The sequence below is a fragment of the Betta splendens genome, chromosome 2 (genome assembly GCF_900634795.4).
Source record: "Betta splendens chromosome 2, fBetSpl5.4, whole genome shotgun sequence".
Lineage (NCBI taxonomy): Eukaryota > Metazoa > Chordata > Actinopteri > Anabantiformes > Osphronemidae > Betta > Betta splendens.
Genome location: NC_040882.2, coordinates 6,429,748 through 6,443,942, shown reverse-complemented (window position 1 = coordinate 6,443,942; position 14,195 = coordinate 6,429,748). Strand labels below are relative to the sequence as shown.

Here is a 14,195-nt window from a genome sequence, read left to right as displayed (position 1 = left end):
AAGCCTGTTGTTCAAACATTGATCAACCATAACAAACCTGGAAAAACTACATCAATGTCCTTTAAAGTGGTTATGTCAAATGCTCATGATATGCACAGTAAACACTCTCTAAAAGACACAAGAGGGATTTGTAAAAGGAAGAAAAAAGCAGTTAGCCTCATATCCTGTGCCTAGGAATGAGTGGTACCACTCTGTGGTTTTACACTCAGCCTCACCACCCTGCACTTGTTTTACCAGCGATACCATCTAACTAGCGACTCTGTTACTAGGGATTTGTGCTGAAGTTCAGTGTGTTATGGAAAGGACATAGGGCCTATTCAACACACAAAGAGCCCTATTCAGGTACATGTGGTAATCTAGAGAGATCATGCCTCGAACAAACGAGGTACGGACTGGTAAACATTTCACTTTCTCTTAGCCATGGGCGTAAGGGTCAATACCCCAGGGGGCTGGCTCCCTTTTCCCCACCAGCGCTCCCCACTGCCCAAACCTCTATCCAGTTCAGGTAAATGTGCTTTCCTCAACCACAGAGGGATGTGCATAACAGTAGTGATCACATGCAAGCAATAAACAACTCTTTACGTGAACGTCCTACATTTATAATTACAATAAAATAGAGAGAGGTGTCTGGTTAATATGCCTGTCATCAGCTGATAATATTCTCTAAGACTGCGTTACTTTATTTAACTGAGCTATCATGTAAAGATGAAAAAACAGCCAATGTGTAATTAAACAATAATAAGCTACTGATATAATGGTATACGCAGCCATAGTGTTTACAGCTGTTTCAACAAAGTAGGAAACTTGCTATGAAGGGATGAGACTTTGAGCGTCATGTGTGAAGAAGGCTAGTCCACAACATGCTTGAGGAGTTGCCATTTCAACGGATTAAGGGCGTTTTCACAGGTTTGCATGTGACTCAAAGACATAACAGCAAGTAATCTTTATGTTTCATTACCAATTGAGTGAATCCTGAGACCAGACCACAACTGCACAAACAGTATCAGCTGACGAACGATTTTGGCTTGTAATAACTTACGGACATGGATTGAAACTGCTGTGGGTTAGGTTCCACGTCCCCCAGGTGTCTTGTGGCCTGTGGACTGGGGATTAATGGCATGGTTGAACTAGGTTCCGTCCAAACGAATCCAGCACCCGCAGCATGCATCTAGAACAGACAGAGAACTAATGTTCAGATTGTGAAGGAGGAATGCCACAGCAGAAGCAACTGACAAGAAGAAACTAGATGTACAGTCAACAGACAGACTGGGACATAAAGCAGGACACACAACCTATTCAAATCATCCAGTCACTAGGAGAATGTAGCGTGGCTGTGTGAACTACTGACAAGCCATGGGAGACAGAGGAGCTGGGAAAAACACTTGCACCCGGAGGAAACTGTAGATTGAATGCAGATCAGGGAAATAGCCTACATGCAGTCGCACATGTGGGAAGAAGGTGAGTCTGCTCAACACTAGTGGATACTGGGAAAGAAATTATAATCAAGCTGTCATGGAGAAATGTTTTTTAAGTGGTAAGATTAGTAAGAATAAAAAATAAATGTAGTGTACATACCAAGATTGTCTCTACGAAATTCCACCAGTATAGTACAGGAACCATGACAAGATAGGCATCGATATCCACTTGGAGAGTATGTCTAAATTTTCAAAGCACACCCAAGGACTCAAGAAAACAAGCTGAATAAGAAATGTCATATGATTTTTAATGGCCAGTTTATTAAAATTATAGCTGCATAAGTGCCTTCCTGATGTTATTAAAAATGATGCAGGACACCATTCAGCTGGGAAAAATATATACAATATGGTATTACGGTGAGCAACTTGCTCTTGGTTGATAACTGATACGGCTGTACATAAGGGCACCCAATAATTCCACTTTGCAACAATGTGTTGTTATATTATCCTTTCATAATCAAACAAATCAGAGCCTCACGTGTGCTGCATCATAATTGCTGGATAATAAACAGAAAAACAAAAAAAAGTCTGCTCAGAGATACAGATACACCAAGACCAACAGTAAGGTTTCATATATTCTATATATATCATATCCTATATAGGAATTTAAGGTAAACTTAAGGCATTCATATTGCATAGATATTCTCCTAAAATATCCTGTCTGCCATTTAGTCAGAACAACTGACACTTTGTTTTTTTTCCATCCAAACTACGCTCAACTCTTACATTCATTTTAAAAGGAGGGCCACAAGGTATGGCACATCACATGCGCCACAGATATCAGTAAACAGGTGATCTGATCACAAACCACAGCAAAGCTCTAGCTAGTATCACCGATTATATAGTGACACAGACATGGATAAACTGTTAGCAGGAGCATAATCCACATTACGGAACACAAATACCACACAACACAGTCTTGGTTGCAGGCATTTACTGTAAAAAAAAAGACATTGAGAGATGACACTAAACGGACCTAACTAACTGAAATCATTACTCTACCGGACTTTTTTTTACTTTTACTTTTTTAAATTAATTTAATTTAATTATTGACAGAATGAAACCAAAGTAAAAGCTACTGTAGTAGGAAAGCTTAACCCTGTACACACTGGCACATTTCCTGCTAGTCACTGTTGATGACAGATGAAAAGTGCACTGCCCGATTAAGTTTATTGGATGAAAGGATTAATGGAAAAGAACAATAGGGCAACACTGGGACCCGTTTTGACCATTCTCTGAGGCAGTAATATACTGAACATTAGGCCATGAAAAGAATGATTAGCCAGACTGGAGCATATACCCAAAACACATTAAAACAGATGAATCTGACAGACGCCTAATTTATTCCGAAACCTAAAGACAAAAATGCACAATAACTATGGTTGTATTGTTTGCGGCAAGATGAGTTGGTTTCTTGCCCCCCCCCCCCCCCCCCCAGGCGACAAAAGGCAAAAATATATCCACTTGTAATGCGCAGTACAGCAAAGTAAAAGGCCCCTTTAGTCGACAGGTGCATAAGTGGCAAGAAGACAGGAAAATTCCACCAATCTGAAGATAGAGGTCTTCTTCACAAAGTGAAGATATGAAAGGGTTCTGACAATTAGTGCGCTAACATAACTGCTGCAAATCATGTGGGAGAAATAATGTAGGAAACAGGCCATATAGACCAGCATTATCATGAGGCCAAATCAATTTCCTCCGGGCACAAAGGGAGCATGATGAGTTAAAGGGTGTATGTTCCAACAAACAAAACCGCTTGAAAAGGGAGGAGGAACTAGCAGAACCAATTAGTGCCCCTGGATTCATTGTTCCTTTCTTTCCTGCCAGTTGAGATGAGAGAGCTTTTCAAAACCAAACAGGAGGGCCTAGTCTACATCTCCCCCCCCAAGTGGAGCAATTGAAGAGAATGAGACTCAGTGGGTGGAAAAACATCAACGACACACAGGCGCTTCCTTCATCCTTTTGGGAAATTGTGGTAGAATGTATGAGCAGAAAATAGACTGCTTTGTCCCACCTCTCCCAGACAAACTCACCCACGGCCCATTGCCCAATATGAAAGAAGCAGCTTAAACTGCCCCCAAGTGGCAGCCATAGCACAAGGTAGAAAACTGTACAATTGCTGAATCGTGCTGCGCGACACAATGATAGGGAAAGAACTTTAATATAAGCTATGCTCAAAACAAAAGGATACAAGATGAAAAGAACCATCAAGGATCAAGCTGAGATTGCCTCACATGATCACTTGTAGAAACGGCGTTTTGAGGTTTTAAAGTGATGACTGCACAGAAATGGTGAATTGAATACATGTAATGACGATAATCTGGGGAACTGTCTAGCAGTGGGGTTAGATGCTGTCTGTAGTTGGATATATATGTAGAAGAAACCTTGTGTATCTATTGCAAGAAATGCTTTATGTTAGAACAGTTTCAACAGTTACATACACTCAGTCGTGGCAGCGGCCTGATCACATTGACTAGTCAAAATCAACAAACATCCATCAAACGTCTGTTATATCCTGACATGACCACCTAGATCACCATTCCTCATTACACCTGCCTACATCAAACTGTGGTAAAAACGGCAAAAAAAAACACGGACTGAAATGCTGACATACCTTAGCACACGACCTGTGTAACCGCTTTTAAAGTACTTAATGGTAGGGACCCAGGAGGGCCCCAGTGTTCTTGATTGGGTGAAGCCCCCAACAATGGTCAATGTAGATGAGCCAACCACCTATCACCCTGAGTGGGACAACTGGACTTGTTCCCCATAACCTTCGGCAGTGATTCTGTGTAGAAGGTTTTGTATTAATACCAATGGTAATATGGAAAAATAAATAGAAAGAGAGATGAAACTTTTAATTGAAAAGAACACAATGTTTGAGATTCTGGATAGAAATTATAAACAAAGGAGGTAAGACTGAGTAAACTCTCATTACGAGAGTAGCATTAGTCAATGATTTTTGTAGCTTTCAGAGATGAACCTCAGCCACGGCTATGAACATTAAAAATTAATGATCGATGATGGGAGTAACCAAGTAACATTCACTGATGCTGCTGTAGCCGCACAAAGTATGAAAGGTTCTACTTAGAAGATAAACACTATCAACACCAACCATATGATAACAAGCTTGGAAGCTGTACTGTATTGAATACCACCAGTAAAATGATATGCAAATGCTGAAGGGTAATCATTATGAATATTGACTATATTCGTCACTGACTTTATGAGGTCCTATAAATAAGGATGTATTTGAATTCAACACTATGTACAACAAATGATGCAAAAATTATGAAAAAAGAAAAAAAAGTTATGAAAAACAATCAAATTTACTACACCCAGCCTTTGGAAGGTCGACTAAAGGCGTATTGTCGTGTTAGTGTCGTGTAGGATCTTGAGCTGCCAGGGCAGAAGCGACGTATGGCCCATCGCTCCCCCCCCTCACCCATCGCGCCAACCAGGACAGCCCCCCACCACTCAATCCATCTGCGACAGGAACCACTTCCCTACCTTCCCCACCTTACCACTCCCTGGTCCCTGAACCAGCCTGCCAATCCGGATCGGCTCGCGCCTGACCCACAACCCTTCACACCCGCGCAAGCCTCTCCGTTCCCCAGCAGTGTTGGTTATGAGGATCACTCCATGTACCAATTCTCCCAGTGGAACACCACTGAAGGCGTTTTTGCCCCTATCTTGAAGCCCGACTCCTTGTCAAAAAGACCCAATGCACCAGGATGTGGAGAAACAAAAAATATCTATAAAATATAGCCTTGGTGTTAGGAATATTTAAAACCCCCCAGTTTTGGTCACTAATATAACTGTAAGTTGGTCTTACTTCACAGTGAAAGAGGAAAGCTTTAAAACATTGAAAGCCCACTAATTTATCATAAATGCAGAAGAATTCCTCATTTCATGCAGAGAAGGAAATGCACACATAAGTATAAACACACCACAAAACCACACACACACAGTTTTCAAATGTTGAGAGAAAGAACACAATGTGCAGGAGTGAAGTACACAGCAGGTGGTTTGAGGCCAACACATTTTTGTAGTGAAGCCATGCTATGGGCCAGCACACACTAGTCAGAGAATTAATATGTGCAGATTAGTGGTCGAGAGATTACCAAGCTGAAATGAAGACATGGTAAGACAAAAAGAAAAGTCTCAAAATTATACAAACAAATTCAAACAGAAGAGAAAAGCAAAAAATGAAGCAAGACATTGTCACAAAGATAAGGGTGTGTCTTCTTTGCTAAAGGGTGCTGATTTGCATCAAGCCACCAAGGTATCATGGGAATGTGGCGTGAATTATTCACAAGGCCGTGGAAGTGTGGAGTACATTATTCAGTGTTGGGAGCCGATACCAGTCGGGACACAATGGAATCGTCGGTCTCCTCACCACCAATTACCCTCTGTCCCCCCTTCCTAATATAAAATGAGGCTGGTGAGACGTTGAAGTTTTCATACCTGAATGCATCTATATCAAACAGGCTAAAAGATATGGAAGCAGTCTTGTTTGTGAAAATGTCCAGAATATGTGTAAATAGTCAACAATCTTGAATATTCAGATGTATATTTTCGAAGTAGTTCCAAAGCTTTATAGGAAAAACTTATGTATCATTGGCACCTGTTTCAGTAGCTGGTTGTGACTCCAATTGGGTGTATTCATCTGTGATTTATGTATTATTCTGTCACTATGATGTATTACGGCACTACATGTGGCCATCTTTCTTATCTGGTGTTCTAATGGGTTTTCCCTGTGAAAATATTACAGAAAAAAAGTATGTTAACACGTTCAAAAACTTGTTCTACCAACCCCAATAGTCTTGATGGATCTACAGATGTTTCTGATGGGAGACCGTGACTACATGATACTCTCTGACTGTTCTCTGTTTGCAACCCGTTTCACTTACCAGCACCCATGCACTGTTCCTCTCCTTGCCTGGAGTTCTGACTTGCCCGAAGCGCGAGGCATGACCCATGCGCTATCAAGCCATACGTTTGATCCTCAGCATTCATCCAGCGGAACTCTTCCCTTGTGCATCACCCTATTAAAAGCTCCTCAAAAACTGGTCCGGATCATTTGCCTGCACATACAGACACCACACAACCGTGACATATGACCTCTGAGTACTGTATGATATAAAGTTCATCACATCAACAATTATGTTTTTTTTTTGGCGTACAAGTGTCTAAACCAAAAAACCATTGCTACAATAGAGTGTTACCTATATTAAAATTCTGTGAAATTATTTACTAAGATTAAGGTGCTCAAGTTTATCTTTGTAATGCTCCTTCTGATGTGACCTATGAATAATCGTGGTGGGAACAATTTAATCTAATGTTATAACCAAATTATATTGAGCCTCTGTCACTTCCAAATGCCAAAGCTTGTTGCTTGGGGAGGGAAGTTGGTGTGTGTAATGTAAAAAGCGCAGCTAAGAGTCTGGAACAAACACTAAATTCAAATTCTGCATTACAAAGACCATAAATCATAAAATTATAAATTATTTGTCTAAATTCTCTATAATCACTAGAGCTTTGTGTTTTGTTAACGCACAACAAATGTTATATTCAGATGCTCTCTGAACTCCGATAAATTGTAGGGATGGGGAAAAACTCCAAGCTCAGAAAAGACGGGTTAAAGAGCTAGTTTTTAATTGAGGGAACACAAGAAAGTAACAAGAAAAGGCAGGGTTCTGCCAAAAGGCAAAGGGTAGGAAAAGCAAGAGATGAAAGAAAGGAAAAATCAAAAGGGGGAAATGGGAAAGAGGGAGGGCACCAAGTGGAAAAGCAAGGTTTAAAAAAAAAAGGAGAGAGAAAGTAAAGCATGAAGAAAGGAAATGCAGAGTGCAAGAAAGTAAATTTGATCATAAAGCTTTGTATAACAAACAAACCAAGTGCTAGGATAGAGCTGCCAAACTTAAACCCATTTAAAATTGCCAAAACAGTTCTGCTGTGGAGTTATGTAATAGCACATCTTGTGGACTTAGATCTACTCATTAACTCATTCTTCGAGGCAGTTGCCACAAAAGCTTCCGGTCAGAGCACATCACATCCAGATGCTTTCTGGAGCATGGCTGGATTTCGCCTTACTCACAGGAAGCGCTCAGTTGGAATAACGTAACTTTAAGTCCTAACTCTGCTGTCGGCACACTGAGGTATTATTAGGTTATGACTTTGTAAAACCGGCAGCATGGAGAGTGATGCCACTAAGCTGCTTCCCCTGCATGTCCTCAGAAAGCTCATGTGTTTCTGCCAGAACAGAGCAGGTACTTCTCTCTCCATCTATACTGTGCGGGGATGTACCATGTACGTGCAGACAAAATATGCGATCTGACACTGGGAGGGATATCAACTGTGGTGGTTTGTACAGGAGCACATGCTTGGGGAGTTTAAAATAACGGCTTTAGCTGGAGAGGTTGATTGAAGCGGGAGGAGGAGGAGGAGGTGCTGAGTTTTTGACCTTGTAAATCAGAGGGAATTTGTAAAGGCTGGCTCAGAGAGGAAACGGAAGCAGCGGCGGCGGCAGCTCTCTGTCGGCAGAGGGGAGAGTTGAAGGATGAGTGTCCAGGGAAGAAGGCTTTCTGGCTCAGAAACAACACCTCTGAGACTCTCCGCCCGGCCGTGAGGGCAAAACAGGTTGAGCTACACTAACTCGCAGCTGATGCCATGGAGAGCTACATGCAGCACTCAACAGCTTTTTAACGAAGGAAGTAGTAAAGTTGCTAAATTGTCCAATAAATGATCATCAGGTTTTAGTCCCAGTCTCTGTACTCTGAGGGCCACTTTATACCTCATTTATCCACACCTTCTCTACAGTGTAAACACTGGCTTAGCTTCTGGAGGATTGTGTCCATAACAGAGCAGTGTATTTGTATTACAGTTGGGGATTACTGTACATGAGGTGACAAACTTCAAGTTGCCGTAACAACAATTTTAGTTGAATGAACACAGGAAAATAAAGTTGAGGCATTTTCTATTGCTCACGTTTAGGGCTGTAATTAACATTTATTTTGATAATTGTGGTTAATCTGTATATTATTTGTTCAATTAATCAGATTTACAAAAATGAAAATATTTGATGTTTTGCTTATTATAAATGCCTTAGGGTTTTTTCCCCAACTACACTTTTATTTTGACTCTAAATCTCATAAGACACAAAGTAGTGTTTGAATAATAAACCTTTATGTCCAAAATAACAAACAAAGCAAGCCGAGTTTTGTTCTGTTGTAAAGATCTGCAGCAGCTCCAGTCAACCTGGCTGTGGTAGAAAACCCACGTAGACACAGGAGAACTTCACAGAGACTCCTGGGCTCCAACCACTAAAACATGTCATCATATTTTAATGCTGCCGTTAAATGCTTCTCTCTGTAGTATTTACAATCCAAGATCTGAACTTTGTAAAACTTGCAAACTTGCAGGTGTTATGGGAATTTTTTTTCCTTATTCAGGAAGGTTAACGTTGTCTGTGTTTAATAATTATATTTCAGATGAAGAAATTAGGACGCAGCCTTTCTCCTGCAGCTGGTTGATCGATTTTCTCCGCCATTTCACCAGCGGCTGCGTTATTTTTTTCGCCGCGCCTTAAAATGAGCAGGCCAACTAATCGATAACGGCAAATCATAATTGATAACTTCCGCCATCAATCATTATCAATAATATCGATTTGTTGTTGCAGCCCCACTCACATTTGTGGTTACATGATCAGCTGTGCAGCAACGTATGTCTTTTTTTTAGTATTGGTCTCCTCCTGGCCTTATCAGAACACAGACCCATGTCTGAGCACATATTTTATCGTAGAATGCAGCACAGTCAGATTCAAAAAGGATAAAACGAATCAATGTTGGCTGATAAAACACTCAAACAAACTACGTCATCTCCATCCTCTTCAGTGACTGTCTTTTATGCCGCCTCTCCTATGTTCCCAACTCATGTTCTTCTTTCGATACAAGTGTTATTGCATTTTCATTATGTACCCAGTTTCATCTCAACACCGATTTTGTGTCCAGGCTTCAAATGATAAACGTCCCGCGTGCAACACTTAGACTGTGCCGCAGTAACCTCAGTGAGTAGAGAATGCACACAGTGCCTCATCAGAATGCACACAGGTGCACGAGTCAACTTATTCACCCATCAAACTGCCTTTGACATCAAACGCAGCTCAGATCATCTTCCGATCTGAAATCACTTCCACCTGACAGACTTCAGGGCCTCAAGGCTGCAAGCTTGTCAGTCGGGACAAGAATTCACTTCTCTATTAATCAGACATTGAGGAAAATATTTTTTCACTTTCACGCAGAGCTCACTTTACACACAAACATCTCTGCAGTCATGCAGATACCACACTTAACATAGGGTGATTTGCATACAAGCTCTTCTTGCAATACCAATACCTTCAGAAGTGTACAAAGTGTCATTATGCACACAATTTAACTCTTCATTTGTGATAAGCAGAACCACCACAGGTGAACAATTGGACCAAATGCCCCATGTACTTATACACACCTTCATCAGCAGCACTGTGATGCAATCAACACAGCTAAGGTACCCCCCGGCGTGGGGGACATAAGTGGTGATAAGTGAGTATCAGGAAGCACTTGGCAAACATTCTAGCAAAGATATATACTTTAATGCCCTGTCACACCCAATTACACATGGCAATCTGTAACTGGTTATGTCTGGTTGCATCCTGTAGCATCTTTTTATTGCAATGTGGCTGGTGACCATCTACTATGTGGACTACGTAGTGTAAGCTAGTAGAGCTGCAAAGCCCAGAACAGAGGAAACAGCAGCAGCAGCTACATTACTCCCAGCTCTCCTGCAGCAACGGAAACACCTGTTACCTGACACGCATCACTGGGTGCAATTAAAAGCATTGCACCTTGTATGCAAAAGCTAATGGCACCAAAGGGGATCCCAAAGCACAAGCTCCATACATTAATATACAGGTTACTGTATCTATTTAGTGAAGCATGGAGTAAACAAAACAGGTGCCAGCAGGAAGGTGCAGAACATTTCAAGCCTCATTACTGTAGTACTTTGCTCGAGTTAGAAATTATTTTATTAATATCTGGTAAACATGGCGACCCCATTGTTTATATTATAATTTATTTCTCTGTTAATTATCTTGGGCTGCTGCATACTCGTTTTCTTATTGATCTGGAAAGTCAATTACAGTTTCCGTCAATGATCATCTGAAAGTCCTTTCCTCTTTTTCTTTGCAATTATTTAATCTAGACACAACAACAAACGTCAGGCTGATTTACAGACTAAGGCAATAAAAAAAATGCAACCTCTGCAAATATCTTACAATTAATAAAACATCTGTCACACAAGGAGTCGATTTAATAGCTACAATAACATTTCCCAGTCCAGCTTCGCGCCTTCCTCAAACGTCATCTTCTGGTTTCCATACTGGCACTCACACCAGTGCAAAGGCACAATAGATTGCTTCATCAGATCAGAGAAACATAGTAAAACTAAAGGGCGTGCAACACACCTGTCTGCAGGATTTGTGCCCTTCCTGTTTTGCATATGTCTGCCCTTCAAGTGTGTGTGTGTGTGTGTGTGTGTGTGTGTGTGTGATCAGTTTTTCTTCGCCATGTCCTTTGATGTGCTGCCAAGGGGCTGCAGCTCTGCCTCTCTGTACATCCTACTTATTTTCACCTTTCTGTAGGTGCCGTTCTCCATCAAATGCTTTCTTTAACTGATCTTCATTTTATGTGCTTATTTTAACACACTGGTGAGATTAGTCCAGGTAGAGTAAAAGCCTTGTGTGATATTAGTTCATGTTTTTGGTTAGAAAGGTGATGCAGATGAACCTGCAGACAAACTGTCAGTGTTATAAATATCTTCTTTTTCTTTGACTATGATGTGTATTCAAAAAACCACCAACCACAAGTTGACAGGAAATGTGTTGCTATTACAAATATAACGTGTGCGTGCATATAGAGAGGAGACAAGCAGTCACACTCTCTTGCTCGCCTTTCTACTCCTCAAACTGGGTTGCTATGGAAACAGCTCCCTCAGAGGTGGTCTGGCCATTTTACTTTAAGTCTCGCCACCGACTCCAACAACAAAATAATTACTTGCCATTCTGCACTCTTTCACTCTCCGGATCTTCTGTCTGCATTTTCAGGCCTGCTCATTCCATCACATCTAACGGTTTAGGGTTCACAAGAGGTGCCCATCAAAATACGGAACACCCAATTTCACTGTAAATGATCCCAGTTTAAATCAATTGGGCAAATACCATAATGGACCTCTCTGCAGACACAGTCTGCAATCAGCTTATTAATATCACATACAGTAAGACCTGAGAGAGAATGTGTTTATCCACTATACAAACGCACCAACCGATCTGGGTTTAATATTTGAAATACTCATATTTACCTAAACAAAATCGGCTGTGGTTAGTTAAAGATTGTTTAACAGTACAGTAGACGTGAGGCACTTCGTTATCATTGGACCCCAAAATGTCCCGTTAATTAAAAGCAGGAGGTAATGAACACACTTGGGAGTCTGATTAGCAGCTAATGCCCCTTGCTATAAGCGGAAGCCCCGCTTCAGCCTTCCATTTTAAATCTGATATAGTGGCCACAACCTACAGAATCACCAGCTACTACAGGATAAAAAAATCAGGAAATTAGAACCCAATAGTGTGTCTGTGATAATAAAACTGCACAAGGGCTCATGAGGGCTGTATTGATCACAGCAAAACAGAAGGCGACACATTTGGTAGATTTGCCTTTTTTAATCATCAGATCACTTTAGATCACTTTATGGACGACATTAAGACAAACTCTTAATCATCCCAGAGAGGTACTCTCTCTCAGACACCTTGAAAGTGAACTGGAATTTGGAGTGACCCACTGTAAAACATACATAGTGATGGCTGAAAGCTCATCAAGGCCCAGGCAGTAATCCAACCATCCATGGCATGCCGAACAATGTGCAAATCTCTCCAAGGCTCTAAGTCGTTTTTGTCTAGGATACAGTAATCCCTTGGTCTCTGTACCGCAGTGTGAGCATGCATTTGAATATATTAAAAAGTCCACGGAGAGAGTGATAAGCTGAATTTGAGCTCCTAAGCAAGACTGTTATTAAGTTTCCTGTGAAAGTTTTGTTCAAGGTTGTTCAAAGAGTTTCACTGCAGAGCCCTCAGAGGTCTGAAAACGGGTTATCCTTGGTGTACTGGTGTTCTCTGGCATGCTTGGAGGCTGCCACTTTCATCTTCAAAACAAATACACGAGTGCATTTCTGTGAGCAAAAATGATCCGTGGGAATGTTTACGGTTCGGAAAAGGTCTGAGTCTGTATGTTTATGCACATGTACTGTATCTGTGTACTTTTTAGTGTGGCCAGATCAGCCTTGGTGTCTAGAATAGCACAAATAATACAGTGAAGACAGAAGAAGAACAAAATGCACTGTTTCCATGAAATATCACATTACCTTCCAAAAGTTGTCGACCTTTCCATAGACTAGGGATTGGTTCTGCCTCTTGATGTCATCAATGTGCCTGATATCACTGGCATTGAGGTGCTGCTCCACTACAAACCCCAGGAAACTGTTGTCTGGTGTGTGAGCTGCAGCAAAGGAGAAAAGAAACAGACACAAATTTAGATATAATGCAGTTAAATGTGGTCCATGGCAAAACAAATGATAGAAAGAAAGAAGTAACTGTACTGTTCTATTCACTTGAGACCATTTCAACCTCTGTCTAACACAGATCATGATACCAGAAGGAGCACTCAACAAGCACTCAGATGTTTGTTTTTTCTTTGCTTATTGTCCAGGAATGTTTCGTTACTATGGAAACCCCAAGAGGAGCGGGTCCAGTGAAGAAGCCGAAGTTGGCAGGGCTTTACTTAAATGCCATCTGCCTTGTAAAATGAGTGTAAAGACAAGACTTTGGTGTGTGGACAGATTATATTTTGTCAGAAATGACCATATCTCATATTCTAAAGACCAAAATTAGTTGTAAAAGCAAAGTATAGTAGATTAAATTAGTATTTGATGACAGCAAAAAAAAAAAAAAAAACGAACGAAAAACGAAAACTTAGGAACCTGCCTTCATTTAAACATGTCAGATTACATTACCATCAATATCCTCTGGGCTAACAACACCTGATGTAATCAGAGGGGATTAACCACTGTGTTGAACACTAGCTGACAGGAATACAGCTGCTGTATCGTGATTTATGTGGTAGATAAGGAGAAGTAGCACTGACATATGGGGAAAGGTTCCACTGCGCAACAAATAAAGCAGATAGGTTTTTGTCAGGGTGTTGGCTGCAATGTGACATTTTCTCTTTCAACAAAAAGCAAATGTTTGTTCTCTTCAGGCAGCCACACATTGGTCTGTCTAAACACAGTCAGGCGGAAACAGCACAGGAAACGCAGGTAGGAGTAAATGAGACCCACATTGAACCACGTCATTATTGAACAGTGACAAATATGTTTCTTTATCTCCTATCAACAAGATAAGACACTTTATTACAATTCATGTCAGGATGCCAATGTATTTGTGCAATACTGCAACACCACCTAGTCTATTCAGCTCTGTTTTCATCACAGTGGTGTGTTTTGGGTACTATACTACCTGGTGTTTCAATATTTACACACAAAACTCTCACTTTCCTGACTTGACAAGTAAGATCACCATGACATACAGTACATTATCTGGGCAAAGCAGCAGCCAATGAGGCTGGAGCACAA

General features: G+C 41.0%; 1 protein-coding gene across 2 annotated transcripts in view; it reads right to left on the bottom strand.

The window, feature by feature from the left end:
- The window catches only part of mgat5 (alpha-1,6-mannosylglycoprotein 6-beta-N-acetylglucosaminyltransferase), an 89,458-nt gene that overhangs the window by 37,886 nt on the left and 37,377 nt on the right, over positions 1-14,195 (bottom strand). For both annotated transcript variants that reach the window (XM_029174901.3, XM_029174908.3), the window contains exon 11: positions 12,930-13,063. In XM_029174901.3, the coding sequence (XP_029030734.1) occupies positions 12,930-13,063 (134 nt within the window). The remainder of the gene's footprint in view (positions 1-12,929; positions 13,064-14,195) is intronic.